At 39.4% G+C, this 26,621-nt stretch overlaps 3 protein-coding genes across 6 annotated transcripts; 1 reads left to right on the top strand and 2 right to left on the bottom strand.

The window, feature by feature from the left end:
* The first annotated feature begins 1,440 nt into the window (after window positions 1–1,440).
* adamts13 (ADAM metallopeptidase with thrombospondin type 1 motif, 13) lies at window positions 1,441–14,952 on the top strand. 4 transcript variants are annotated; one of them, XM_079690169.1, is made up of 29 exons: window positions 1,441–1,621; window positions 1,916–1,970; window positions 2,154–2,287; window positions 4,066–4,149; window positions 4,383–4,507; window positions 4,606–4,752; window positions 5,431–5,565; window positions 6,391–6,541; window positions 6,625–6,729; window positions 6,817–6,968; window positions 7,046–7,109; window positions 7,276–7,402; window positions 7,492–7,640; window positions 7,751–7,871; window positions 8,034–8,114; window positions 8,202–8,383; window positions 8,553–8,709; window positions 10,419–10,548; window positions 10,644–10,823; window positions 11,253–11,451; window positions 11,526–11,628; window positions 11,713–11,842; window positions 11,994–12,170; window positions 12,256–12,460; window positions 13,061–13,337; window positions 13,420–13,563; window positions 13,655–13,834; window positions 14,377–14,552; window positions 14,644–14,952. In XM_079690169.1, the coding sequence occupies exons 1-29, from the start codon at window positions 1,544–1,546 to the stop codon at window positions 14,803–14,805; spliced, it is 4,110 nt and encodes a 1,369-aa protein (XP_079546295.1). In that variant the 5' UTR covers window positions 1,441–1,543; the 3' UTR covers window positions 14,806–14,952. The 4 variants fall into 4 exon arrangements, with proteins under 4 accessions (XP_079546295.1, XP_079546294.1, XP_079546293.1 ...); XM_079690168.1 differs by having other exon boundaries at window positions 1,441–1,657; window positions 11,544–11,628; XM_079690167.1 differs by having other exon boundaries at window positions 1,441–1,657; window positions 11,529–11,628.
* On the bottom strand, window positions 14,952–21,679 carry LOC307044789 (carnitine O-acetyltransferase-like). The gene is made up of 14 exons (XM_079690170.1): window positions 21,513–21,679; window positions 19,665–19,934; window positions 19,462–19,580; window positions 18,174–18,227; window positions 17,901–18,066; window positions 17,607–17,781; window positions 16,823–17,001; window positions 16,630–16,730; window positions 16,422–16,541; window positions 16,210–16,332; window positions 15,981–16,116; window positions 15,834–15,896; window positions 15,599–15,736; window positions 14,952–15,493 (listed from the first exon to the last, which is right to left on the bottom strand). Exons 1-14 carry the CDS (start codon window positions 21,537–21,539, stop codon window positions 15,278–15,280), a joined length of 1,887 nt encoding a protein of 628 aa, XP_079546296.1. The 5' UTR covers window positions 21,540–21,679; the 3' UTR covers window positions 14,952–15,277.
* Window positions 21,680–22,473: 794 nt separating this feature from the next.
* Window positions 22,474–23,754, bottom strand: LOC307042630 (immediate early response gene 5-like protein). Its single transcript, XM_079686621.1, has one exon. It carries the CDS (start codon window positions 23,417–23,419, stop codon window positions 22,544–22,546), a length of 876 nt encoding a protein of 291 aa, XP_079542747.1. The 5' UTR covers window positions 23,420–23,754; the 3' UTR covers window positions 22,474–22,543.
* Window positions 23,755–26,621: the final 2,867 nt, after the last annotated feature.

Here is a 26,621-nt window from a genome sequence, read left to right as displayed (position 1 = left end):
GGTTGGGCTTCACAAAACAAACTGTAGTTAGCCAAATGTCTATCCAAAGGCTTGTGGCAAGTGACATACCAGTTTGAAGGTTTAGTAGAATAATAATAATGGATATTGAGAAAGAAATTATCATAACAAAGATGGAAAGGAAATGTGGCCGTATCCATTATCAGTTCTCTAGGATTTACTTAATTTCCAAGCAAGTTCCTAATTTTTCATTACCTACAACCGGGATACATTTCCTGAGGCGTCCGTTGTACCCACTTGAGCAGCCCATATGGCTAGTTATATATAATTGAGCATCATAAATATACAATCCCTACCCTCTTCCAAACAGACATGGGTATGAGGATCCAGCCACACTTATCACAGTCTGTTGTGCTCTGTAAATCCAGCAGGGCATTGAGGTTTTAGTGGAGCAGCAATGGTGGTGTAATGGCTGTAACACCCAGCTGTTAATTCAGACTGACAACAGACAGATATCTGGTAGACTAACAGCAGATGGGACTTGAATCCTAGCTTTATGGAGATAAAATATCCGCCCTCTGAAAGGAAGAGGATGGAGAGGAGCAGACAGACAGGATGGGTGAAACACATTTATGCATTAAGGTTAAAGAGCATTGTAGAGCTTATCTGAAAAGGTGAAAAATTGGGTAATTTCTGGACATGTGTATCATTATTATAGTAGGAGGAGCATGTTTTAAACAAGCTGAGTTTAAAGTATGACAAATCTGTAGGGGCCTGTTCAACCTGATTTGTTTTTCATCTAAAAGCAAAGAAAGCATTATCATTGACATGACAGCCAACAAATGACAAAAATAAAACCACTACTAATAGTAACATTTAGCAAAAAAGGTCCCATGGTCCCAAAACCAGCCGTGACCGAAAGGCTAAAGCTATTCAATCTCAGCTTTACTGTAAATCTTCCGCCTTCCAAATAGGCAGTTAAGAATTAGATATGGTTTTATGTCTGCCATGGATATAAGGGATGTTATTATGTTACACTGTTGAAGAGTGTGTGTGAGCTTCCTTTCCCTCCCAGTGTCTTTCAGTTCAACCAGAGGATTATGTCTGCCCTCTAATGGCTAAAAAAGGAAACATCACAAAACATTTTATTTATAATAATTGGGTTAAAATCAGTAGTGATTGCAGATGTCAAAGGCGAAAATATAAATACTGGTTTGATCCAAAGTTGGACTTAGAAAAGTATGTAGCTGCCATGCCCAATTCTTTCTCACAATCAAAATGTTTCAAAAACAAAAATTCTAAAATGGATTCTAACAGTTTTCATTGCTCAGTGAAGAAAGACAAAAAAATTACACAAATTAGTAGTAGAAAAAAACAAAAACAATGAGAGCTGTCCTATTGGTCCCCAACGTTGACAAAATGAACTTGCAAATGACATGCGCCACTCATCAACTTTGTCCCCACTGTTTACATAAACAGACGTTACTCTTATCCTCTTGGCCGGGCTCTGTCCTGCTGAAGAGCAGGATCGCATATTGTCCTGGTGTTAAAGCAGAGCAGGTCGTCGCACAGGAAGAGGGGAAACATGGTTTTTACAACTCTGCTCTGTCTGCTGTTACTGTGGCCTGGCTTTGCCGCTCTAATGACTTCTCCATTGGAAGAGGTAGGTGGAAAACTGCGGGCGAACAGGAGCACTGCGGTGAGTGATTCTGCTACTGCAAAGTACATTGAACTCTTCAACTTTAAACAGTTTATCACCCTGTGAAAAGCCCCAACCAGCAGAGAGTCATTACTATGTTTTACTGGATTTACATGGCAGACACTAAGAAAACAAAAGCTCTAAAATAGTTTCGTGCTCTCATTCAGTATGTGGGCCACATATCTAAGTTTGGTCACACTGATTAAAGCGGCCGTTTGTAAAGGGATCTAAAAATAGTTTGTTTGTGTCCTCTTTAAGCTTTCTCATCACTCCTCTAAACAAAGAGAAATCGTTTCCTCTCCTGATACCTCAGGTATGTCTTTGTGTGGCTGAAAAGTAAAACAGTTTGAAGACTGCTTGCAATGAGAACTATCTTCTTTCTGTCATGGTGTAATTGAAGGTGATACAGTAACACCATCTTACAGTACTTGGTTAACTGCAGGTACACAAGCAGAGTACTCCTGTATGTCCATACTTTGTTTTTTCCAATTCACAGTGAGTGGGCGGCTGCCTCGGTCAGCTCTGATGCCTGACATCACACATCTGGAACTGCTGGTGGTTGTAGGGCCTGATGTCCAACAGGTCCACAAGCAGGATACAGAACGGTACATCCTCACCAACCTCAACATTGTAAGTCAAAACAAAATAACCTGATTATGTTCTGTAGATTGCTAGTTGTGTGCCTTAAATCACATGTAAGGAAAAATGTAAAGAAACCAGGGATCGAAATGCAGAGAATTCTACTCAAGAGCAAGTAAATGTACTTGTGAAAACTAGGTTATTGCACTAGCTGCTGACTTACATTTTGAAAGAGAAAGGGGGAGGTTACGAAAATTAATGTATGCTGATAGACCTATTTAATTAAAACACCCATTTAGGATACAAATAAATGCCAATTTACGCACATTACACCTCAGAGCTCTCATGTCCAAATTAATTGTCCTTAGATGGGACTTTCTGGCCTGTGCATACAACTTAATATCGATTTGACATCCAAAAACAAAAGGTGGGACAAAACTGGGAACGGGTGCAACAAGCATTATAAAGCTGCATACATTAAGTGAGATGTCAATTGTTATTAGAGAAGAGGAACAAATTACCCAAACTGAAAGCAGAGATGTATTAACAACAAAACTACCAAGGCGGTCACAGCCACTACCCACACAATAAAGCAAAAATTAGTACAGTTTTGACAAAGTAGAAAACACTCGCTACATTGACTAGCAAAGCTGAAATTGTCCTCTGGAGAGTTCTTCATCAGTGTTTGCTGTACCAACCTGTATGAGTTGCATTTTGCTAATCTGTTCCGGGAAGTTCTCCACAAATTGCTCACTCTGCTTCTTCAATCTTAATCCATAATGTAACCAGCCAGTCAAACAACCGAAAGTCATTACATATCTCAATGAAGTGTAACGTTCCTGAGTAAATACAGCAGTCCACGGGAGGACGCTCATTTTAGCATTTAGCATGTCAGCTAGGCCCAGCATGCACCTGTTGTTCACATGCATAAGGTGGGTGTGTCTGATCCACATATAACCCTGTGCTAGGTGATTAGTTAAGGTAAATGCAAACTTTTATTTTATCTGCCTAGCTACAACATAGTAACAATTAATGCTTTCGTTTATTCCATTCTCATAACAGTTTATCAAGACTTATTCATCTCTGTTTTACTCAAAAATACGACATGCATTGTAGTGAAGTAGGCCTAGATACAATAGGGCTCATTGGGAAAAAATGCTTACAGTTCCAGTGATCAAAAGTTAGAGTATCAACATTAATATAGGTTATTTAGCCTGTACGCCTGTAAAATTGAATAATCTTGAATATTTGACCAATGTAAAGTTACAAGAGTGATTTAAATCATAGATAAACCTATATATTATCTATTATATATCTATAGGCCTACTACATATTTGACTGAGCTTCTAAAAATGTATGGAGCTACAGAAGAATAGAAACAGAAATGTGTAACTAGAAGCGTATGTAAACTAAACTCACGTCCAATTTGTTTTACAGGAAGAAAAGATGCTTCGATTTTGATTTAAAATGAATGAAATTAATATCGGTATATTTAGTTAAATTGGTGCAAAATACTAAAAGGGAATTTATTTTATCATCTTGAAATTATAATTAACACATTTTAATAGTCACAACACAAAAATACGAGTTGGTTACAACAACAAGAGTAAATGTAATACTCCACCTCACTATTTACAGCTATAGGACTGAAATTAAGGGCACTGAATAGCTAACGAAGTTAAGTAAAAGACAACACAAGAAGATGTAGGCTATTGGTAAGTGTTTTCATAACCAGATAAGACATATTATAGAGTGCACTGCAATCGCATTACACTCTGAACATCCTCCTGATATATGTTCCTCTGACTTTTATTCCCATTTTCCCCCAGGCCTCAGAGCTGTTGAGAGACATGGCCCTTGGCGCCAACATGAGGGTGCACCTGGTCCGCATGATCATCCTGTCAGAGCCAGAGGTAAAAGCAAGTTCAGTGTAGAGTCAAGTTCATCAATTACCAGATTTTAGAAGTAGCCTAGTACGTTACAGTAATCTAGTCCTAACCCTTTTTTTATTTATTCATTGATGGTAACTAAGCTATTGCAGTTATCCACAGTGCCTTTGGATGTGTGCTATACAATAACCCCACACCCAGTTGTTCCATGTTTTACCATCCCTACCTTATTATTGTTATTCTTGTTGTGCTTCTAGCCAGAGATCCAAATGTCTCCCAACATTACCTCCTCTCTCAGAAGTGTTTGTGACTGGGGCAGAAGGATAAACCCCTCAAATGATACAGACCCACTTCACGCTGATCTTCTGTTATACATTACAAGGTGTGGTAAATGAAGGTTTTATCGTATATTGATGCTTTTTTTACCTTTTGAATGAATGAACAATCCGTGTTTTATTTGAATCTCTCCCACCCAAACAGGTACGACCTGGTGTTGCCTGATGGGAACAAGCAGGTCAGGGGTGTAGCACAGCTGGGGGGGGCTTGCTCCAGTGAATGGAGCTGTGTGATCACAGAGGACACAGGCTTTGACCTGGGGATCACCATCACTCATGAGATTGGCCACAGGTAAAGCAAAGTCACACACATGATCAATAGTACATCTGCATTATATATAATATATGTTTGAGGATAAGGTAACACTTTCTTTTACAGATTTGTAATTTGTAATTCCTTTCTAGAAGTTTCCTGGAAAGAACTATACAATTGTGTACCTATTATAGGAAAGGCAGGGACAGTGTTTAGTTGATATACCTTTAATTACATTATTATTTTTAAATAAATTGCTGCCTTGACAGTCGCTGGCAAGCTTATAATTAAACATAAATGGAGAAAAAAGTGTCCATTGATAATGAAGGAATAATTTCTCTGTATTTAAATGGAGATTTTTCCTCAAGCGCATTTCTAATTTCATTATAATCAATACCAACTTTCTTGCCTTTTTTTAGGAAAGTTTTAATGAAATATTAGGATAGTATATAGACCCAGGAAAAGGGATTTAATTAAATTGTGCGAATACATTTAGCCTTGTTAAAAGAATAGAGTGAATCACTTTGAGTTCTGAACAGCATAAATACAATAGTTTTTAATTAAGCTGAGATTCTCAAGCTGAGGTGCATTCACTGCAAAAGGGGATGAGAACTTTAAATATCCTCAGACTTTTAACAACTTCAATTGATATCACTTAACCATTTGAATAGCTACACAATAAAGTATATTTAACATATTTAATTTACTTTTACCTAGTTTTGGAATAAACCATGACGGAGTAGGAAACACCTGCAGCAGGAGTGGGTTCATGATGGCCTCTGACGGGGGCTACAACAGTGTGGATCTGACCTGGTCGCCCTGCAGCAGAGAGCAGCTGCTCACATTCTTCAGGTGGGCCAACCTGCTCAGAGCAGCTATGCATTAAAGGACTGTTGAAAGGGCATTTCATCGTTAGGTCATATCTTAATGTGTTCACCTCAGGTTGTGTTAAAATAAATCCCTTCTTACAATTTGAGAAAGGTCAAAGTAATATTTGGCTTTGAAATCCTTTAAAAGCTTTTTAGATCTTTAGTAAAGGAACTCTCAGTGTACTATACGGGGTGGAAAAGGTACTCAGATATTTTACTTTAGTAAAAATAGTAATACCACTGCGTTTTATGTACTTTATTCTATTATCTCATTCATACCTTGTTCATTCTTTATGTGTGAAGTTTCTAATATAAGTAAAATACCTAAGATTGTCATTCAATGCACCATTTGATTCAGCGTTCAAAATCTGACTCAAGTAAAAGTAATAAATAATAACGGCTCATTATACATTATTATAATGTTTATGTATTATTAATGTTACAATATTTTTTATCATTTTAATGTTGTGGCCTGTAGTTTTTTTTTATTATACTGTGAGTTAGCTTGGAAATGTCTTCAAAAGATCAATTGCATTTTCCAAAACTATTCTAATACATTAAACTTTTTTTTACGATTATATTTAGTTTTATTAATCGGAATATAAATCTTCAAAATGAATTAAGTTAGAAAATAAATGTAGTGGAGTTCAAAGTCCAATAGTTGCCTATTTGCATTTAAAGTACCCCAAATGTGTACTCAAAGCAGAACTTGAGAACCTGTACTGTCCACAGCTGGTGATATACTGTGAGTAGTTTAGATATTAGCTCTACTCTGGACCTGACAATGAGATTGTATTAATGTTTCCAGTGAAGGAAAAGCTGAATGTGTGACGGACCTGCCTTCACTGGGAGGCTCTCTACAAGACTGGAAGCCTGGCCTGTATTATGGAGTTGATGACCAGTGCCGTATAGCTTTTGGTAGCACTGCAAGAGCCTGTTCTTTCACTAATCCTGACCTGGTAAGTCACCTGTTATATCAGCCTAACATCATTATTACCACAAATCCAGTTATGTCTGCATTACTGGTCACCCTTTCCTTCAGCCAGCGTGTCGTGTCCTGTCCTGTCACCTTCACCCTGATGACGACAGCTACTGCAAACGTCTCCTGGTCCCTCTGCTGGACGGGACAGAGTGTGCACCTAATCAGGTCTCCGTCGTCACTGAGTCATTTTGGTGTAATCATTCTCTTTATCACTGAGCATTATTTACAATGTTGTTTGTTTCTCTCTTCCAGTGGTGTCTGAAGGGGCGTTGTGTGTCCGCTGATGAGCTCAGCTCCTCAGTGGTGGTGCATGGCTCCTGGTCCAACTGGTCTGAGTTCTCCCCCTGCTCCCGGACATGTGGCGGGGGAGTCTCTCACCGCACACGGAAATGCAATAACCCAAGGTAACAGATTGTTATGCAAGCATCTGTCATTGTCAGTGCTGAAGATCCCGTGACTAAACTTTACTTTAATGTTTTAGACCGGCTTTTGGAGGGGATGATTGTGAGGGACCGGATATTGAGGCTGGACTTTGTCACCAGCAGGTAAGTTCTTACTGTTTACATTGGGCCCCCATACAGTACAGGAGGGCAATACTATTTACTCAGACCGTATTTGTTAGCTGTTTATCCTGTGCTCACATAACAAGTCAGACTTAGTGGTGTGACCAAGATAAAAAATATTCATGTTTCATTTTTTCTTGCTACACAGCCATGTGAGCAACTGCAGCTTGATTTCATGGCAGAGCAGTGTGCCCAAACAGACCTCCACCCCCTCTACCTGCTACCAAACACCGCCTCTTTCTACACCTGGATCCCTGCTATAGGATTTGGACAAGGTGTGCTTAAAACGGGTTTTTTTTCCATCAGTGAAAGGAAAAAAACTGTATCTATAACATGTTTTTCTATTGTGGAAACGCTTATCCAGGGGAGGAGCAGTGCAGATATATGTGCCAATCAAAAGGAGAACATTTCCTAGTGAGCCGGGGCTCTCAGTTTGTGGATGGGACTCGCTGTGAGTCAGACAGCCCGCCTCAATATGGCTCCAGAGCTACATGTCTCAGAGGGAAATGCCAGGTAAAGAATAATAAAGAAATTAACAAGTAAACGAAGAAGCAGATGCAGTCTTATTTATTCACGCTTTACTTTTGACAGTCACTGTTTTAAATGTGTATGTCTCTGATTAGCTGTTTGGCTGTGATGGTGTGCTGCATTCTGGGAAAGTGATGGATGTGTGTGGGGTATGCGGTGGAGGCGGATCATCCTGCACTTTGACCTCTGACTCCTACACTGGTGGTCAGGCTAGAGGTAGCAAACAACAATTCAACACAAGGCAGAAAATCAATTGACCACATCTTATGGACATTTTTAGATGAAATAATTGAGTCATAGCAAACATGTTTTTACTAATGTAGTTGCAGCCCTTTTTTATGGGTATTGTGAGTTATAATTCAGTGGTTTGTGTTTCAGAGTACACCACCTTCCTCTCTCTGCCGGTGAATGCCACACAGGTTCATATTGTCAACAGATCACCTCTGTTCACTCATATGGGTGAGCAGCTTGAATTTGTAAGAGATTTCTACAAAAAGGATAACAGGAACTAAAACCTGAATTTGTTTTTGGCATTTGTGTCTGCAGCTGTAAGGGTTGGGGATCGGTACATTGTGTCCGGGACAAGCAGCATGGCCCTGAGTATGACCCACCCCTCCCCACTGGAAGACCACCATCTAGAGTACCGCCTCCACCTGACCCCCGACCTTTTGCCCGAGATGGAGGAGCTGCTGCTTCCAGGGCCGCTGACAGAAGAGATAAACGTACAGGTGAGGAGAGTAAAACATGAATCTTCATAAATTATGTTATTTTAGATAAGAGGTAAACTTTCTTCAGAATTTAAAAGCTGAGAAATGTATCTTTTACATAGACACACTGTTAGAAAAAACATTCAAGAATTGTTATTATATACTCAATATTATAATTTTGTCTTTAAAGGTGTATCGCAAATATGGAAAAGAATACGGAGAGAAAACAAATCCGAACATCAGCTACCAGTTCTATTTACCTAACAGAAACAGTGACTTGATAGAGATCCACCCTAAAGGCAAATGGGCGGTCTTCACAGCGCCGTGCTCTGTCTCCTGCGGCTCTGGTGAGAGGCTGTTTATTATGAGTCATATAGAAAAGCACAAAGACAAAACAGAAAAAAATATCTGCTCGTAGATTCCATAATTAACTCACAGGCTGATGAGGTATTTGTATGTTAATGTGCAAACAAAATGACCTTTTCAGACAAGCTTTTGTCTTATTGTTACAGTATCTGCTTATTATAAGGAGACTGCACTGTTGAATATGCCAAATTCATTTAATCCTTAAACTAATTTTTTCAGTTGCAAATACCACCAAATGTCTCCCGAACTGATAAACTTGATTATTACAGATAGTTACAGGGGTAGACATTCCGGGCCGGTGGAATTGTATTATCACTGGCCCCACCATTGTAACCACTGGCCCGGAGCATTCGTCCAAAAGAAATCGACTAATAATGAAGAAAATTAACACATTTGTTGCAACAGTAATGTATGCACTAACTACATTACTACTTGTACTACAACATTTGAATCATCAGTTGTTCCTCATTTTCCTCCATTGTTCATATTTGGTTTATTAAAATAATGATATTGTGGTCATTGTTAAAAAATGTCTGCTATTATTATGAATACTATTATTTGTATAATGCACTTTCTGCCTGAGTTAGAAATGTAATAGCTATAGATTAGATTAGATTAGATCCTTCATTATCCTAAACTGCTGGGACATTTCCATACAGCCAATACCTTTATATGTTCTACTCTTCACTTACTTGTCAGCATAGGTCGGCATTGATGTACAGAGCCGACAGAAGACCTTGTTTATATTGGCATCATATTGTGAGGTGCAGTCAGTGACGCGTCCTAAAACCAGGAAGTAAGCTGCTGGTTCCCTCGACAAAAAGCAATGGGATTTCTGCACAGGGTTTTGGAAAATAGCTGGAAATAAGGTCCGTGGAAAACAAACCTGTTTGATAAATGCACGTTTTGTTCAGCCGGATAATCTTCACATGTCTACCCTACTTTTATCATTTTCCAATCATAAATCTAATCGATAGATTATAAAAGGGTTTTAGGACGCGTCACTGCACCACTAGAAGCCAACTCCATCGATCAAGCTGGCTGAAACTTTCTCTCCCTCAGTCCCTCTTCTTCTCATGCTCCCTGTCACTCTCCTTTAACTCCTCCGGTGACTTTCTTTTCTTTGAAGATTGTTTTTTGCACGGCGCTTGGCCGGTTACCGCTGGTATTAAAAACATTTTGGCGAATGGTTAGGTGGCGCGATAGTCTGTAGTGAAGGAGCGCACTCCCGCTCACGGGAGCCTGCTCGCGCTGCGCTCCGCAGCACACAGCTGTTTGCTTTTCACCCAACAACGACAAGCGACTCACGAAACGCTATGTGGTAGCGTTAATAAACGAAACAATTTAACACAATTGCTAGTCAAAATACCAATACCACAGGAAACCTTTTTTTTTAAACAATATTTTTAGTGGCCCGAGCGGGCAAATGGAAAGTACGTTATGCTGGCCTGGGGTGTCCAAATAGTGCTTCCGGCCAGCGGGCCATTTATAATGTCGAGCCCAAAATAATTTCATATATAGCCTTTTCTGTACATGATGTTCTTTTGTGAATCTCCTCAAATCCTCGTTAAAACCATTAATATAAATGTTTTGAATATTGCATTTAAGACTTGTAATCTTCTGAAATGTTACAACATTGCCTGAATAGTCAGGGAAATCATGTTTCATTAAATAGATCCTTTTTTCACAGGTGTACAGAAGCATGAATATGTCTGCGTACATGAAGAAACCAACACACATTTGGAGAAACATGATTGTGAAATGCCTCCCCCACCCGTACCAATCAAGACAAGCTGTCAGCTCTCACCCTGTCCCCCCAGGTTAGGTTCAAACTCAGCACTGTGATTTTTGTCTTTCGCTTTCCACATTCAGCTTAGCACACATGGTTAAACATGAATAATTTACTCTTGTACAGGTGGGATGCAGGGTTGTTTGGGCCTTGTAGTGCCTCCTGTGGTGGAGGAGAGAGAGTGCATCCTGTAAGATGTGTTCAGGAACATGGAACCAATGTGGTAGAGGTCCAAGATGCTGAATGCCCTCCTAAAACAGCTCCAAATGCTGTAGAAAAATGTAACCTGCATCACTGTCCTGCCAGGTAAATCTACACTTTACTGATGAGCATTACTGTAGGTACATGGGTCAAATAACTTCCTTTGGTTGATATTTAATGGTTATCCTGATATGAGACTGCACATCGACTTCATCATGTATTTGTATTTCTCTTGCTTTAAATGCTTCATTACAGTAAAGTGATGCTACACTATTTCCTGAACACTCTAGCCTGATCTAGCTGACCTATTATTTGCATTTACCAGCACTATATCAACGTACTGATATTTATAATTGATGATGTTATTGTGAAAATATTCTTTGAAAAAGCACCAACAGTCAACCCTAAAATGTTGATATTTAATTTATATTTAATAATGATATTTGAGTTTCTCCATATAACTATCATTAGGAAAATGAAGGCTTTCAGGTGTTGAAAAGAGAGAATGTAAAATCCCCTAACATGTGTTTACAGATGGCGTGTGTCAGAACCAGGGGAGTGTTCAGTTGTGTGCGGGCCAGGAGAAACAGAGCGTGTTGTGTCATGTGTCCGGTCAGAACATGGTCAGGAAGTGGAAGTGGATCAAAGCTTTTGTTCTCTGCAGATAAAACCACCTGACACTGTGCCCTGTGTGGTAGATGTCTGTCCCATTGGGTGGGAATCAAAGGGAGAGGTAAAGTAAATAAATCTCCCTCTAATAAGAAAATCTGAAGCATTTGTAAACATTGAAAACATTTCCTTGACCAGCAGACGCTCATACTGAAGTCTGGTGTGCTGCCACGCTCCAGACAGGCACCGGTCTATGTCTGGAGTCCTGTTATCAGCCAGTGCTCAAAGACCTGTGGGAATGGTGAGTGAAAATGATTGCTTACCATCACTCAGAAACAGAAAGTCCTAATCAAAGAAGGTCAACCAAGGACTGATGCTTATGTAGGAACCCTGCAGGTGTGGTTCTCCTGTGTGGACCACCAGACCAGACTGGGGGTAACGGATGTCCACTGTGATCCTACTACAAAACCTCCTCCTCAGTATGAGACCTGCAACACATCTCCCTGCCCCCGCATGTGAGAAACCATTCTTGACATTTAGATGTCTAGTAAAATGCAGTACATTTCATTTTATTTGGTAGTCTTCTATGTAAAGATCAAGCGAAAGAAGCTATGTTTAAATGAAGGGCTTGAAAATGACAGCAGCAACCATTTTTATAACCACCAGGTGGCACTCTAAGCAAGGAGTCTGCAGTGTAACGTGTGGAGGAGGGGTGGCCAACAGGGTGTTGTACTGTGCAGGAGAAAGAGACGGGGAGGAGGAGGTGGTGGAGGATTCAGAGTGCAGTGACTTTCCCAAACCCACAGCAGTAGTTTCATGTAACAACCACAGCTGCCCAGCCAGGTGAAGCACACACACAAACACCCACATGACTGAGATACATCTTTGCTCATGGAAGATTGTTTAAACAACACTGTCATTCTTCCAGGTGGAGGGTGTTCAGTGCAGCACCCTGCTCTGCATCCTGCGATTTGGGTTTAGCTCAGAGGACTGTGTCCTGTGTGCAGTTTGTCCAAGGCAGGGAGAGTGTGGTGCCGGAGGAGAGCTGCCATGCAGCCATCAAACCGGCCACCACAGTGCCCTGCCTGGTGAGGGTCTGCACCTTCAGATGGGAGGTGAAACCTTGGAGCCAGGTACATTTCACAGGAGACACATGGATTGAATATGAATATTAGATAACAGTCAAAATGAAACGATTAGCTGATTAATTGGCAAATTGACTGACAGAAGATGACTGGGCAACTATTGATAATCTCTTAATAATTGAAACCATGATTCCAGCTTCTCAAATGTAAGGATTTGCAACTGTTTCAAAAATAAGAACAAAGAGAAATGACTTGAAAAGGTATTACACTTTACATTATTCAATTTGTTTGGCTTAGTGTCTTCCATATAGAGTCCGATTCACATTTAAAGGAACGTGCCAGACTTTCTAAGTGTAAAATCAAATTATCTCCATTTGTTATGGAATTTAATGAAAACGAATTGCTGCCTGTCTCTGGAAATGTAGAAGAAAATATATACAAAAATGTAATTCTATCCAATTTTCAGAAAAATATGTTAATATACAAAGATATGTATGGCCTGGCTTGAAAACACAGTGAAATTGCCTTTTTAATGGTCCTTTAAAACATTGTTTGTTCCTGGAATCCTATTGGAATCTGCATGTTATACCACTTTCTTTGCTTCTTCTGAACGAATCCTGTTTATTGTGGAATACCTTGTCCATCCAGTGCTCGGTACCATGTGGGTACGGGATCCAGTCCAGAGCCGTGTCCTGCATGGGCCCCTCTCATCCGGAGCCCCTCAGCCCTCAGTTCTGTATGCACATGCCCAAACCCATCACCATACAGGGCTGCTACATGGGCGGCTGCGGAGACGCGGCACCAACCTCAGATGTCATAACTGCAGTCACACCACAGCAACAACTGGACCATCCTTCTCCGAGTCCAACAGAGCCAATCACCATCCTACAGGCCACTGCAGCGACCATCCCAACACCTAAACCCAGTTAGTACTCAACAACTACCCATTCTCATTAAGAGTTGAAGGCAGCTGATGGATTATCATTACAGTGTCTGCTCTTTACCAGGGGCATGTGGACAGCTTCTCCTGGAAGAATCTGGCATTGTGGATTTGAAAGACATGACAGGCCGCTGCACGGTATCCATTGGTCGACCCCTAGATGAGGTCATCTATATTAAAATGGAATCTGGCTCCTTCAACTGCAGCAAAAGTATGTTTTATCAAAGATGTAAAAAGATATTTCATATGCCATAGCTAATGCATCCAAACAAACATGTATCACTCCATGCATCTTTCTACAGAGGAGTTTGTTGTATTTTTTGACCGACTGGCACTGGTGAAGAAGTGCGAGCAGGTCGCAGGCAGTGAACTCACCACCAGAACCAACGTCCTGCTGGTGCGTCAGAATCTGCTCATCTCTGGGAACGGGGTTGTGTTCACCTATAATTCACAGAAAAACATCAAGAAGAGCCATCATCAGGGTAAGAGTGTGGTCAGCACATGCAGTTCATTTTTGCCTTCAATCCGACAGGCTGACATTTACCCTATTTTAAAAGATTGGCTGATGCTTTGTGAAATAATTAAAAGTTATTATTAGAGGAAAAAGTTAAGTGACCCCATGTTTGAACAGATTTTTAACAAGCAAGTTTTTGTAAATGTCTTTTGTGAGACTTGTCATTTACATTTCCCAGGCATAGCTGAGGGGTTGGTAAATGTCAACTTTTTCTCTTGTGTGCCTTTGTTTAAACGGAATCTACTTTATTCACTTATACTGTACGTGATCTGCACTTACTGAAGGCAGGTGGCAGGTTAAACAGTAAGTGAAAAAATATCAGAGAACTACAATTTTTTTTCTTGCTCAAAATATATAAAACGTTTCAAGACCTTCATTGTTTCCCCTTCATATTCACAAGGACCATCGGGAACTATGTAATTGCCTGGCCATCCCTTTGAAATGCATTTGGCTGTTCAGGCGTTCATGATGTTTTGTTAAGATGAAGTGTACTTTGTCTCTGCCCCACAGATTGTGACATTCAGCTGTTTTCCCCAACTGGCGTCTTTGAGAATCCAACAACGGCAAACACTAACCACACTTGCAGAGTCCTCATCAATGCCCCTCCCTCAGTAAAGATCAAAATCCAAGCGCTTCACATAGGGTTAATGTTTAACTCCACCAACTCCCAATCTACATACATCATGGTGCGGACAACACATGGTTTCAATGGTATATGTTAATATTATGTTATAATGTAATATTGACTCCACTATTTCCTCTTTGTTTCTTGTTCAGATCCGGGACATGAATGTCTTAAAGACCAATGTGTTTAAAGGCCAACAGCTGTTTCAGTGGCACTCCTCTGGAAACATGGCTGAGATTGAATTTCATGGAGACTACCTGAATGCCAAAGGGAGTTTCAGAGCTGAATATTCCTTTATGCGTCTCAGACACTAAATATGAACAATTGTGAGGAGGTTTGAAATTCCTTTATAACATTTCTTTAGAATTCTTTATTTACAATAAACAAGTTTTTGTAACAGCAAATTACTTCTGCGCTGTACTTCTGTTGTGTGACCCAAAATAAATACAAAACAAACCAAAGCACTCAAGTTATTTTAGTCAAACAAGGATAGTATCATGAAGATGGCACAAGCGAAAGAAATATCATAAAATCCAATCGGCAAATGATGTTAATATACGTATAACCTATATTGAAATATCTAATTTCCACCATAAAGAACTGCTTCTCATTACAAAAGCAGTCACAAATTGCACTTCCCACGACCCTTTGGTTATAGATGTCCCCTCATCCCAGCACACCCAGTACATTCTGTGTCTACGTCAGCGTGGCCCTCTGCCAGCGTTCAGTTCCAGCTCCTGTTAAGCCCGGCGGGACACAAACACCTCGCCAGGCACCGCTGTGGGATCACTGCTCGGCTGTAGCTGTGTCTTCCAGGAGAGCTCTCATGTCCAACAGAGCATCCTCCACAGCCCGGGCAAACTTGGCAGCATTCGTCTCGTCACAGCTGTTGAAGGCCGTGATGGCGATGTTGATGTGCTCATCCATGGGATTGTAACACACTCCATAGCCATCTGGCACCATTGGACCGAAGCACATCACACAGTCTGTCTTGGAGCCAACCTGGACACGGAGACGGGAGAGATGAGGGCGAGCGAACAAATACGACAACAAGTAATCATTCGCTCAGGGATAGTAAACTGTGGATTTTCTTAGATGCAAATATACCTGGCTGGTGGAGAGATGAAAATGCTCAGCCACAGCAAAAGAGGTATCCATGAATATCTCAGGCATGGAGGTCAGCTCTTCAATACTCAGCATCTTCAGCCCCAGGAGATGCCTGTCTATGGCTTGTCCATGAATTGCCTAAGAAAGAAAAAGTTAAATGTGTACGACTGAGAAATCAGATGACGTTTAAAAAAAAAAAAAAAAAGATTGAATGTTGATAATCTCCAGCTCTTACATCGTACGTGTTGGTCTTATGCGTCTTAGCGGCCTCCTGTAGCAGCGCCAGCCTCTCTGTGTTCTGTTGACAGTATTTACTGTTCAGAAGGACAGCTTACATGACTTATATTGTACATTCATTGTGAGACTAGTGGTTTAACAGTACCTGTTTAGTTGGGTCTTGCATTGCCTCAACAAATTTAAACGAGTCTGCAGTAGTAGCACGGACAACATCTGTGCGCCCGTATTTGAACATTCGCAAAGATGCACTCTCATGTGTAGAGCAGCAAATATTATACATCCTGGAATTTAAAAACAATACACAGGTTGTATTAATTGATACTTCCAATTTCCATGTCCAGCATCATTTTTATATTGGAAAATTGGTTTCTTACCTGAAGTAGGCAAGTTGAAGAGCCATTTGCACAAAGGCATCTGGACTCAGCTTATGTTTCTTTGGCACACTTTTCCCAAAATGAGAAAACATAAGGGCCCTCACGTCTAAGTCATGCACCATTCTGAAGAAACAAAGACAAGAGTGAGTCAGATAAAAGGTCTGATAATACAATTGAGCGAAATCAGTATATCATAATTGCACTTTACATACATGTTCATGTTTTGTTTGGCCCTCTCAATGTCTCTTTTGACCTCAGGCGTAATGTTAAAACGCAGTTTCTGAGGCATGGGCAGGGGAACCATGGGAGTGCGAACAATTTCCACTTGTTGCCTGTTGAGAAAATATGAAACATTTAGTGCATTTGAGCTTATTTTTGAAAATAGGAAAAACACTCATCTAAGAATGAAAAGACACATACATTAATTTAACAACGAAATCGATGAGAAACACGACGGGTGGACCCTCAGCAGGAGCATGTTCGTACATCAGTCCACATGTGCCGTCCTCACCGACAATGAACTGAGAAATATTGACAAGTATTTTCAAATTCCCAAACATTACCACACTATTTTTGATCAATTGCATTATAAAGTCACTTGTCTAAAACTCACCTGTAAGGTCTTGTCAAACCAGCGGTTGCCACTGTTCCAGCGAGCTCCTCCTCCATGCAGCATCTGTGCAGCCACACGGCTCGGATACAGCTCGTCTGACACGCGTGGCATCGGGGCATCAAGACAAACTGTGAAGATACCTTTCTGGATGGCACGGACTGACTCCTTATTTGTCTTGTCTGAAAATAAATAAAACAGCCTTGTAGATTGCATTTCTCCATACCAGATTTTCTCTCAAAGAGTCATTTAGATTCTTGGAGAAGATTTATTCTAAATAATAATAATAATAATAATGAAGCTTTATTTATACAGCACTTTTCATAAAACTCATGCAGCTCTAAGTGCTTTACAAAATGACACAAGTTAAAAACAAACAACAAGAAATTCCCCTCAGATTATTTGTTAAGAAGGTACATGCAGCAAAATATAACATGTTATCAGATAGACACAAGGAGGTAACATGTATGATCATAAAAAATAAAATAAATAAAGGTTTCTTTCTGACAGATAAGACACAAGACTGAGTCGATGCAACAATATAAAATATAAAACCCCATAAAACAAAGTGAACATATAGGTACAACAGAAATACAAATAAAAAGATTAAGACCTATAAAATAAATACAAAAATATAAAAGGTAGGTAAAAAATAAAGTATAAAGAACATTTAAAGTGGGGGGTCGCTAATAAAAATCTTCAAAAACGTGTCTATAAGAGAACACATCTTTTAAAATGGAGGACTAAGTAACAGGATCTGAAAAGTAGTTGTATCTGCATTGCTCACCCTTTATCAGATTGTTATAGGCTTTTCCCCAGGTGTTTCGATGCTGTGATGTGAGGATGCCAATAGGCTCCTTGTTAGTCTGCAGAGAGGAGTTCCAGATCTTCTCCAGCTGCATGTAGATCTGGTCTACTGTCAGCGGAGTGCCATCGCTGTGGTACACATCTAAGACGAAGAACTGAGGGGAAAGGCCAAATGTATTTAATACAGCCACGGGTCCAGTGTTTCTTTATCAATTGTATTTCTGTTGAGGTCTTATAGGTGAAACAAGAGTAACAGCAATGCCATCTAGAGTACCTGGAAGTTGTGGACCACAGTGATGTGAGTGACATGTGTATTCCCGCTGTGGTAATTTACAACAGTATCTCTCTTTGGACCCGGGATACGGCAGGAGGACAGGATCTTGTAATACTGGTCCATGCACAGCGGCTTCCCACTCAGGTACTCTATAGGCAGGGTATCACTGTGACACAGCAAACAGCGTTATATATTTGCAGATTTGTAAACCAACTGAGAAGTAATAATTAGGATTTCTGTTAGGATATATGCATTCATTTCTGACAAACTCACGTGTCAATCATTTTTTTAAAGTCCAAAACTCCTGCAATCAGTTTTGCAGCAAACCTGAAAAAGAAGACAGTATCAGTAGTAAGACAACATGAGTGTTTTGGACAAACATATTATGACCCAGTAGTCAGCTCTGAAAGATGACATTCACAACTGAATGTCATTCAATATGACCTCCTGGTGTCACTCACTGACAGATTGTAAGCCTAATGTACCCGACACACTTAATACTGCAGCCTTCACTGGAGTATTTCTCTATGTGGCCACTGCATATCCCACGGGTCACAGTAGTCCAAAACAGCTTTGCAATGCTATGATGTGCCAAACGGCTTTAAATAGCCAGCCTTTGGAGGGAAGCCTGCGCAAAGGTCAGCTTTAAACTCCAGTTTTATACAAGCTTGTTTACACTGCGCTTCAACACAATGTAAATCACTCTTTAAAATGTTATGATTGTGCTTATAAAAGAGAATTAAAGGGATAGTTTGAATGTTTTGATGCAGGGTTGTATGAGGTACGTGTCCATAGTCAGTGTGTTGCCTATTGATAAATATAGCATGCCCCTAGTTTAGAAAAAAAGGCTGTAGTTACTGCACTGGAGCGAAGTAAAATTCTGCTGTGGGAGTTGTTGGTCTACCGTTGCCTCCACCGTTTTTTTTTTGTGTGTGTGATTGTTTGACTTGGTGGAGTGTGATGGCTTGGTTGTCATTATAGATGGACATAACGAATCAGTTCAAATTCAGAAAACTCTTACTGCAAGTTAAAGCGGTGTGAATAGTCTAAATATAGCGAACACTTAAACTGATGTTGATTATCTTTAGGTGGCCTGAATGGGTTTTGTACCTAGCCTAGACCAAAGCAGTACTTTGCTTTGCTTCCTTTCCTAAACTCCTTCCTGTTTCTCTAAACCGTGGACATGCCGACCACCGTCCACTACACAATGACTATTGATTAGAACCTCATATGACCCCACTTCAAAACAAAGGTTAATCAATCATAACATGTGAACCCAAGGAATTTAAAGCCCACATTAGAAGTACTGGCGATTCTTTTTTTTGTGAAGGATGGCTTGGATCTCTAGTTCTACGTGAGCTTGTTCACACTGCATTTAAACTTTTTGGGAAACCTATATTTACGCGCTTATATTTAGGCAAGATTTTTTTATAACCGTATAATAAGAACTCAAGAAATTGGCAGCACACATCAGATGTACTGGAACTTCTTTTTGCGATTGTAGGGTTTTGTTTATTTGGATAAACAATTAAGTTATTGTGGTTTTACAATGGATCCTTACCTCATCTGTCCTTGTCGATCTCTGAAATGCATGCGGGGCAGGATAACCCCAGGGCTGGTGTAAACCGCCAACGGCATCCGGCAATCGAGATAGGCCGACTGCATCCACCATTCTGAAAGCTACATAGACCAGGACTCAGAAATCAGGACTTTCCTCACCAGGATTACCCCAACATATTCAGCTAAATACAACCAGATATCTACCCAGTTGTCGTTCTTGCTTGCCCGTCGCTCCAGGCTTTTCTGCAGCCTACTCCCAACACCACCCTCAAGGAACTCCTTCACCAGCTGCCGTGTGTCTTCCAGCTCCTCCTTACTGACAATGGGCTCCAGCGCAGTAAGGTATCTCTCTAATGTCTGCTTCAAGGGCGGCACAGGCAGCTTAGGTAAACCCTCCTGGTGCATCATGGACCTCTCTGGGATCTGTATAACGGGTCTGACCAGGCGACATGGCTTCACTATGCCTCGCCGCAACTGAAAGACAAAGTCCTTATTAGCATTGACTCTCATCTGCTACAGGAATAACAGGCAAAATATTACACTAGCAACTCTAAAACATTTGGAAAGGGTCACAACTGTTCTTTGGTCATATATTTAGTGACTGACCACATGGTCATAATGCAGACTCATTTCCTTGATATCAGAGTCAAAGTGTTTAGTGGTAATCTCAATAGTTGAACCAGAAGATTAATTAGACTACAACTAACTGATGCTGAGTTTTTGGCAAATATTAATTGTATGAAATCAGATCCTCAGTGGAAATGGGTTCAATTAAGCACAGTATGTTGTGAACAACATTTTCAGTGTATGATCATTTCAACTGTGAAACTTGAAACCAAAACAACTGAGCAAAGCAGTCATACTATTTGTTTTGACCCACTGGTGCTTTTCCAACTTATAAATAGAAGGTTGATACAGTTGAACCTTGGAAATGGTAGCTAAAACTAACACACATGAAAGCAAGAAATATATCTGTGATCACTAGTATTCTCGTTTTTATGTGAAACAATTGTGATAAGATTTGAAGATAAATGTTGGTGAAGGTATATTTGGTTTATACATTGATTTTGTATTTAAGTAGCCGTAAGAAATTGTACTTAAAAGTGTTAGTTAGAAGTACAAGTTTTTGTTAAGTACAAAAAGTGTAGCTACATTCTGCACTAGAGGTAATATTATATTATTGGATAATTGTTATTGATGCATTTATGTGTTCATCATGTTAATGTTGGTAAAAGAGCAACTTTTAAATACTTTATATACTGTTAGGTAGCTGTTAATGTATCATAACGTTTATATTAAACCATATCAACTATTACTTATTTATGATATTAATCGAAGCAGCATAGTGACCTAATTATTAGTCAATGTTTTTACAATGTTTGCCTCTGGAAACTGAAGTATAAAGTAGCAGAAAATGAAAAATCTTCCAAAAACTTTTTTCTGAAATATGTTCTTATTCCTACAACGAAAATCAAATAACAGTGGGGATTCAAATTAATTCATAAGTATGATAACTGGTTTTGATGTTTGCCAACCCTAAAGGCATTGAATTTCCGGTATACTCTTTCAAAATAAAAGGCTATGACCTCCGAAAGTCGAAGACAGACTTGTTGTGTATTAGGCGAATCATGCCAAAACAAATAATGAAGAGAGATTAATAATACATGAACGACTCAGTAATACAGCTAATTAAGCTACTGATAGACTATTTCGTTGACATTTATTGCAGCATTGCGTAGTATTTTATGTATGTAAATGCTGTCTGCTAAGCTAGGCTAATTTGCGGTTAAATTCCGTTAAATTCACAGTACGGGGCTCGTAAATTACGCTCTAAGTGAACCCTATTTTAAATAACATGTAGCGTACCACCAATTCTGATAGCCCACAGTCGAGAAACATTTACATTTTAACCTTAATATCCCAGTGTTGTAGTTCTGAACGGCGCCCCACCCCTTCACTCGGTCTATTGCCGTAAAGCGAAACGTAACGTTACTGCGTTTGTTATTACATAGCCTACCTAAAATACATAAAGACTAATAACAATAGACTCACCGCAGCCTTGACAAAAACACCCAACATCTTGTCAAACAGACTTGTTAAAGGTATAAGGCAGTCCCGGGAATAAAGATGAGAGACCCTCGGGCAGGCATGTCTCAAGGACAAGCACTCTGTGTATTCTCAGCTGTCCGCCCCCCCAGACCCTGCGAGCAGACAACTGCGAGCTCTCCACTGAAAGTGCCGCTTTATAGTGGAGTTTATTGTGCGTGCATGTCGTTTCTCAAATGTTTTGCACATTTTTTTAAGCAATGACTGTCTCATTCCGTCATCATTTTTTATTAAGTTAAATAATGGATACATGGCTATAGATACATTCCGATCTATTGTGAACTGTTGGGCTGACTTTTAGTTTAAGATATGGCAGAGTCATACATTATTACGTTAGATGAAATCCCAAATTACTGGTTAAATTATATTGATGGGAAAAAAAATACAAGGTCATTTAAAACCCCATGTGTAGCCTGCCTATCTTTCATAACACCACTGGTGTATACATAATGTTGTATACTTTTTCAGGATTTTAAGTTCAGATTTAGAGCCAATGCACTAGTGTTTTAAACGTATGTTAGCTAAATGTATTAATAAAAGAAGGACCATATATAAATAAAACATTTACAGAATGATATGCAATGCTGTGTTGATCTGGTGCATGAGGCTGTACATATCTTAACCAGCCACATGATGGAGCTCTTCCAACATGCCAACATGCCTGCAAAAGAAGCAGCATGAACTAATTTCTTCAGGAAATGCAAACCAAATACAGACTCCAGTTTCTCAAACGAATCACCAGAAAATAATGTTTAAATGAAATGTGCAATTAAGTTACACTGGGTAAGGAAACTGTATCAATAGGCACGAGAAATATTAATAGAAAATAAAAGTAGTTCGAAATGATATGAATGCTCTGTATAAGCACATTTCAGAAATATTTTTCAATAACACATGAGAGAGAGAATTGCATTCGTGTCATGGTTTATTTGAAAGCAATAAAATAAATCGATACAAAGAAAAAACAATCATACAAATCAAAAGGCTTCGATTGCTCTTGTCCAACCGCTGCCTGTTAACAGTGTATGTTTTAAACAAATTGTTTGAGCGGCGAATATTTGCTCAAGGTCCGTCTGCTGCCAACTCACAAACTCAGATAGTCCACCTGAACCCAACACTGAGATTAGGTTGGAGATGTTTGTGCTGTCCAACTGCTCCGAGTCTGAATGTAACTCATCATCAGTTCTCATCCTTTTACATGGCACTAGCCCAAAGTCTGGCAAATAAAACTCTGGGTCAACAATATGATAACTTGTGTCCATCTTTCGCTTTTTAGCGTAGCACTGCGCGCCCTGCGGCTGTTTTGACTGCATGCAACAGTCTGAGTGGAAGTATCCATTCGTGACAGTAGTCACCACATGCGTGTCCAAGTCCAGGACAGTCTTTTGGTTGGCTTGTGCGTTTTGGATAGGTAACTCCCAGGGGGATTTGTCTGCACAACTCCAACAGGCGTCCGAAACCATGAGGTCAGAGTCACTTGGTGAAAGCATTGCGCAGGCTGATGCGTCTTGGTGCGCCACCTCTGCAGGCTGGCCGTTGTGCTGGTGCGCTCCGCATTGCCAAGTGTCCGACTCAACCCCAGTAAAGTTGCAGTAGAAGTCATCGGACAACTCCGTTAAGCTCCCAGTCAGCTCAAAATATTCTTGCCTTTCACGGACTGCAGCTACATCCTCATATTGATGCGTCCTCTGCGTTTGTAAGTTTTTGCTCACATAGAACTGCCTGGCGTTTCTCAGTACGTACGTTACCAGTAAGTTCTTGTGGAGCTTGATGCCTCCTCTCTGCGTCCTGGAGCTTTGGATTTTCCTCAAAGAAATAGAGATCAGATTCTGTGCCTCAAATGCACACTCCATCCTCAACCGGGCCAGCCGTTCTTTTCTCTCAGTCTCTCAAATCGTTTGGTTCTTCACTGAAGAAATACGTGAGGCTTTAGTTGAGATTCCTACTGGATTCGTGTAGACTGTGTCCATAGCTCTCCATGTCTTCCCAGTAAGGGCATGGATTTTCAACTCTCATCTTTCCTTGCCACGCCCTCACGTAGACATTGTCCAATGGGAGGGAGGCGGTGCTTCTGTTATACGCAAATATCACTACTTGCCTCATTCAGAATGCAGGTAGGAGAGGGCATGCTGCATTTCTCTAAATATGTTCTTTAAATCTCAGTGCGTACTAAAATCATCACAAGTATTGTTCATATAGAAAATAAGAAAGTATAAGGAAATAGAACAGAAAGAGAGGAGTGGAAAAATAATAGAAATTGCAATAGAATAGAACACATTACAGAGACATATAATAGATTAGAGTAGACAGAGAGTTATAACATTAAGATAGAATGTAAAAATAAGTTATTATATTAGAGTATTATAGACTACAGTAGAGAGAACATCGTTCAGATTAGTAGAATGTAAAAGAGAGTAATATAATGTAAGATATGAGTTATTTCCTAAAATAAATGTGGTAAAGATTAAATGAGAAGAAGCGACCATCATACAAGAGAAAAATATAAGAAGTACAAAGGTTAAAATATACAGGAAAGTATATAGTATACAATACAGACTAGAATAGAACAGAATATAAATGATAGACCTGTAGTAAATGACTACAGTATAATTATAGACCATACCAAATTGTAATAGAGTTGAATGGAATATGGTAGAGAATAACCAGATCAAAAACCTAACGGAGAGTCATAAAACACATAAGAAGATAATGGAATATATAGCAGTGAGAGTGTTAGAATTGAATAAAGGCTATGGAACAATATAACACAATAGACAGGAATACAATACAGCAGAGCAGAGAGTGATAGCACAGAACTGAGACATACAGTACAGTTAATAACAAAAAGTACAGTAAAATACATTGCTAACATGAGTGTATTAATAGAGCTCTTTTTGTACAAAGATAAAGTAAATCCATAAATGACAGAAAGACCAAATAAAATATGTCACCAACACATCTTAAAACGAAAAGGATATTATAAGTGCAACGAGTATAAACAATAGATAATCAAGAAACCAGCATAATTGCGAACTAGAATGGCAGGTTCGTATCCCAAACTTCAACATTTCAAAACATTTCCTCAGATCCCCTGAATGACTGATCCGTGAAGCAGGCGCCATAGCTCCTGACTGCAATCATTTCACCAATTCACTTCTATACATATTAAAATCCTGCGATACAACACTGAAAAACAAAACCTTATATATACTGTATCGTAATACTATATATGACTGTATACTGTAATAAGTAATAAAAGTAATAGAATTCTTCAAAAGTAAATATATAAACACTCTCAATAACAAGCATAAACCCTAACAAAATAATATGTACATTATGTTTAATTTCTAAACAAACTAAACAAATGTGTACTACAAAAGCCTGTACTATACTGTACTATACTATAACTTTGTACTTTACTAAAAAATATATTTCCTCAAATGTTAAGTAAATATATACACACTCACTAAGAAGCATAAACCCTTACAATGGAAAATAACACATTGACATTCATTTCTACATATTTTACAATTTTGTACTTTAAAAGCCTTCACTGTACTATATTATAACGGTTTACTATACTTAGTTAAACAGACATTTCCTCCAAAACCGAAATTAAATATATACATGCAGTACATAGGTTAATGTACAAATACGCAATTATGAATGGGCTGTCTTGACCCGACAATGATGTCATCGGGCCTGCCTCTGATGATAGAAATACTGTCACCGTTCTCAGATGTGTGAGGTAAAAGCTCTTTGTAGACGGATTATCTGTCATCCATGCCCCACATCTGTTTGTGTGTACACACACAGATGGCTGACATCATACTGAACACCTGGATATGACTTTGATTTCCTGCCAGGTACGTGAATCAGGAGGACAGCCACTATTATGGTTATCATGCTCTGATAATGGAGTAAATTGGAGTTTGACATGTGTGCTCTCCCTGGAATATGGTTTAAGTAGCTGGGAGCAGATTGATATCCTTTTTTATTGTACAGCATGCTACGGTATGGCAAAGCATTGTATTTTATGCTGTAGCTCAGGAATTTGTATAGAACTGAATGCATTAGAATAATCCAATTCAAGTATCCTTGATTATATTAAATAATTAGGGGAAGATCAAGTAGATACACTTACTGTACTGAATTGCTTTTCTCCATGCTGTTATACAACATTTGCAAACAATCACCAATCATCCCTTTGTCCAAGTCACATTGCCTTGACTTTATGTGATTAGGTTTTTGGTTACAAAGATGACATAGTGTAGAAAAGGTAAGTATAGTAAAGAATATTGTAGAACAAAAGACTTTGTATATGACATTTCAAATATAACTGTGAAAATGCTCGCTCTGTCTTTTTCCAATTATAACAGCAACCTAAATAGAAAACAACTAAAAAAATACATATTTGTTACCTTGAGGGCAAACATTATTATGGATGGCTAAATGGCAATGCCAGAGAAGCAAGTGGGGGGGAAAGAGGGTATGTGCCAAAATGTCAAATTGGAGGAAAATAAACCGTAACAAACAGTTTATTGAGCATCACTGGAGAGAAACCGCAACCTACAATCTGTGAGAGACAGACCCAAAGGTCAGAGCAAATGTCAAATGGACCTAGAATCAGGTATGAAGACACGCACACACTCATGTTGATTTGATTAATCTTAAAGATCATAAGACAGTGATGGCTTTGCTGGTTTGCAAAAGTACACACAGTATAGTAATACAAATAAAAGAGTTTAGTGTTCTCCAGATTGTTTTGACCTCTATGTGCATAAAGGACACATTGTGAAGAAGTCAAGGTGGCATACTTAGGTTGAAAATTGCTCTGTTAGAGGTTTAAACCTGCAATCACAGATACAAGTAGTAATAACAGATGTCTTTCTTAGATATCTTTTTTATTAAATTCAAATTGTGTATTCTGCAGTTACTTAAACATGTCATTTTTGCCTTTGGCTCATGATCTGTAATGCCCAAACTCTGATGCTGAAACAGTCTTTGATCATTTAAATGTTCTTGATGCTCTGTTTTTTGTAATATCAAACTTGA

Source organism: Notothenia rossii (genome assembly GCF_949606895.1).
Source record: "Notothenia rossii genome assembly, chromosome: 6".
Classification (NCBI taxonomy): domain Eukaryota; kingdom Metazoa; phylum Chordata; class Actinopteri; order Perciformes; family Nototheniidae; genus Notothenia; species Notothenia rossii.
The sequence above is the reverse complement of the archived record's forward strand: the minus strand, read 5'-3'. Positions and strand labels throughout refer to the sequence as shown.

Coding starts and splice junctions, on each gene's coding strand:
- adamts13 (XM_079690166.1), top strand. CDS start 1,544: ATGGTTTTTACAACTCTGCTCTGTCTGCTGTTACTGTGGCCTGGCTTT. Junction 13,338..13,419: donor CATCCCAACACCTAAACCCA/GTTAGTACTCAA, acceptor GCTCTTTACCAG/GGGCATGTGGACAGCTTCTC. Junction 13,564..13,654: donor CTCCTTCAACTGCAGCAAAA/GTATGTTTTATC, acceptor ATCTTTCTACAG/AGGAGTTTGTTGTATTTTTT.
- LOC307044789 (XM_079690170.1), bottom strand. CDS start 21,539: ATGTTGGGTGTTTTTGTCAAGGCTGCG. Junction 17,002..17,606: donor CTATAACAATCTGATAAAGG/GTGAGCAATGCA, acceptor ATTTATTTTCAG/ACAAGACAAATAAGGAGTCA. Junction 15,897..15,980: donor TGCAAGACCCAACTAAACAG/GTACTGTTAAAC, acceptor TACTGTCAACAG/AACACAGAGAGGCTGGCGCT.
- LOC307042630 (XM_079686621.1), bottom strand. CDS start 23,419: ATGGAGTGTGCATTTGAGGCACAGAATCTGATCTCTATTTCTTTGAGG.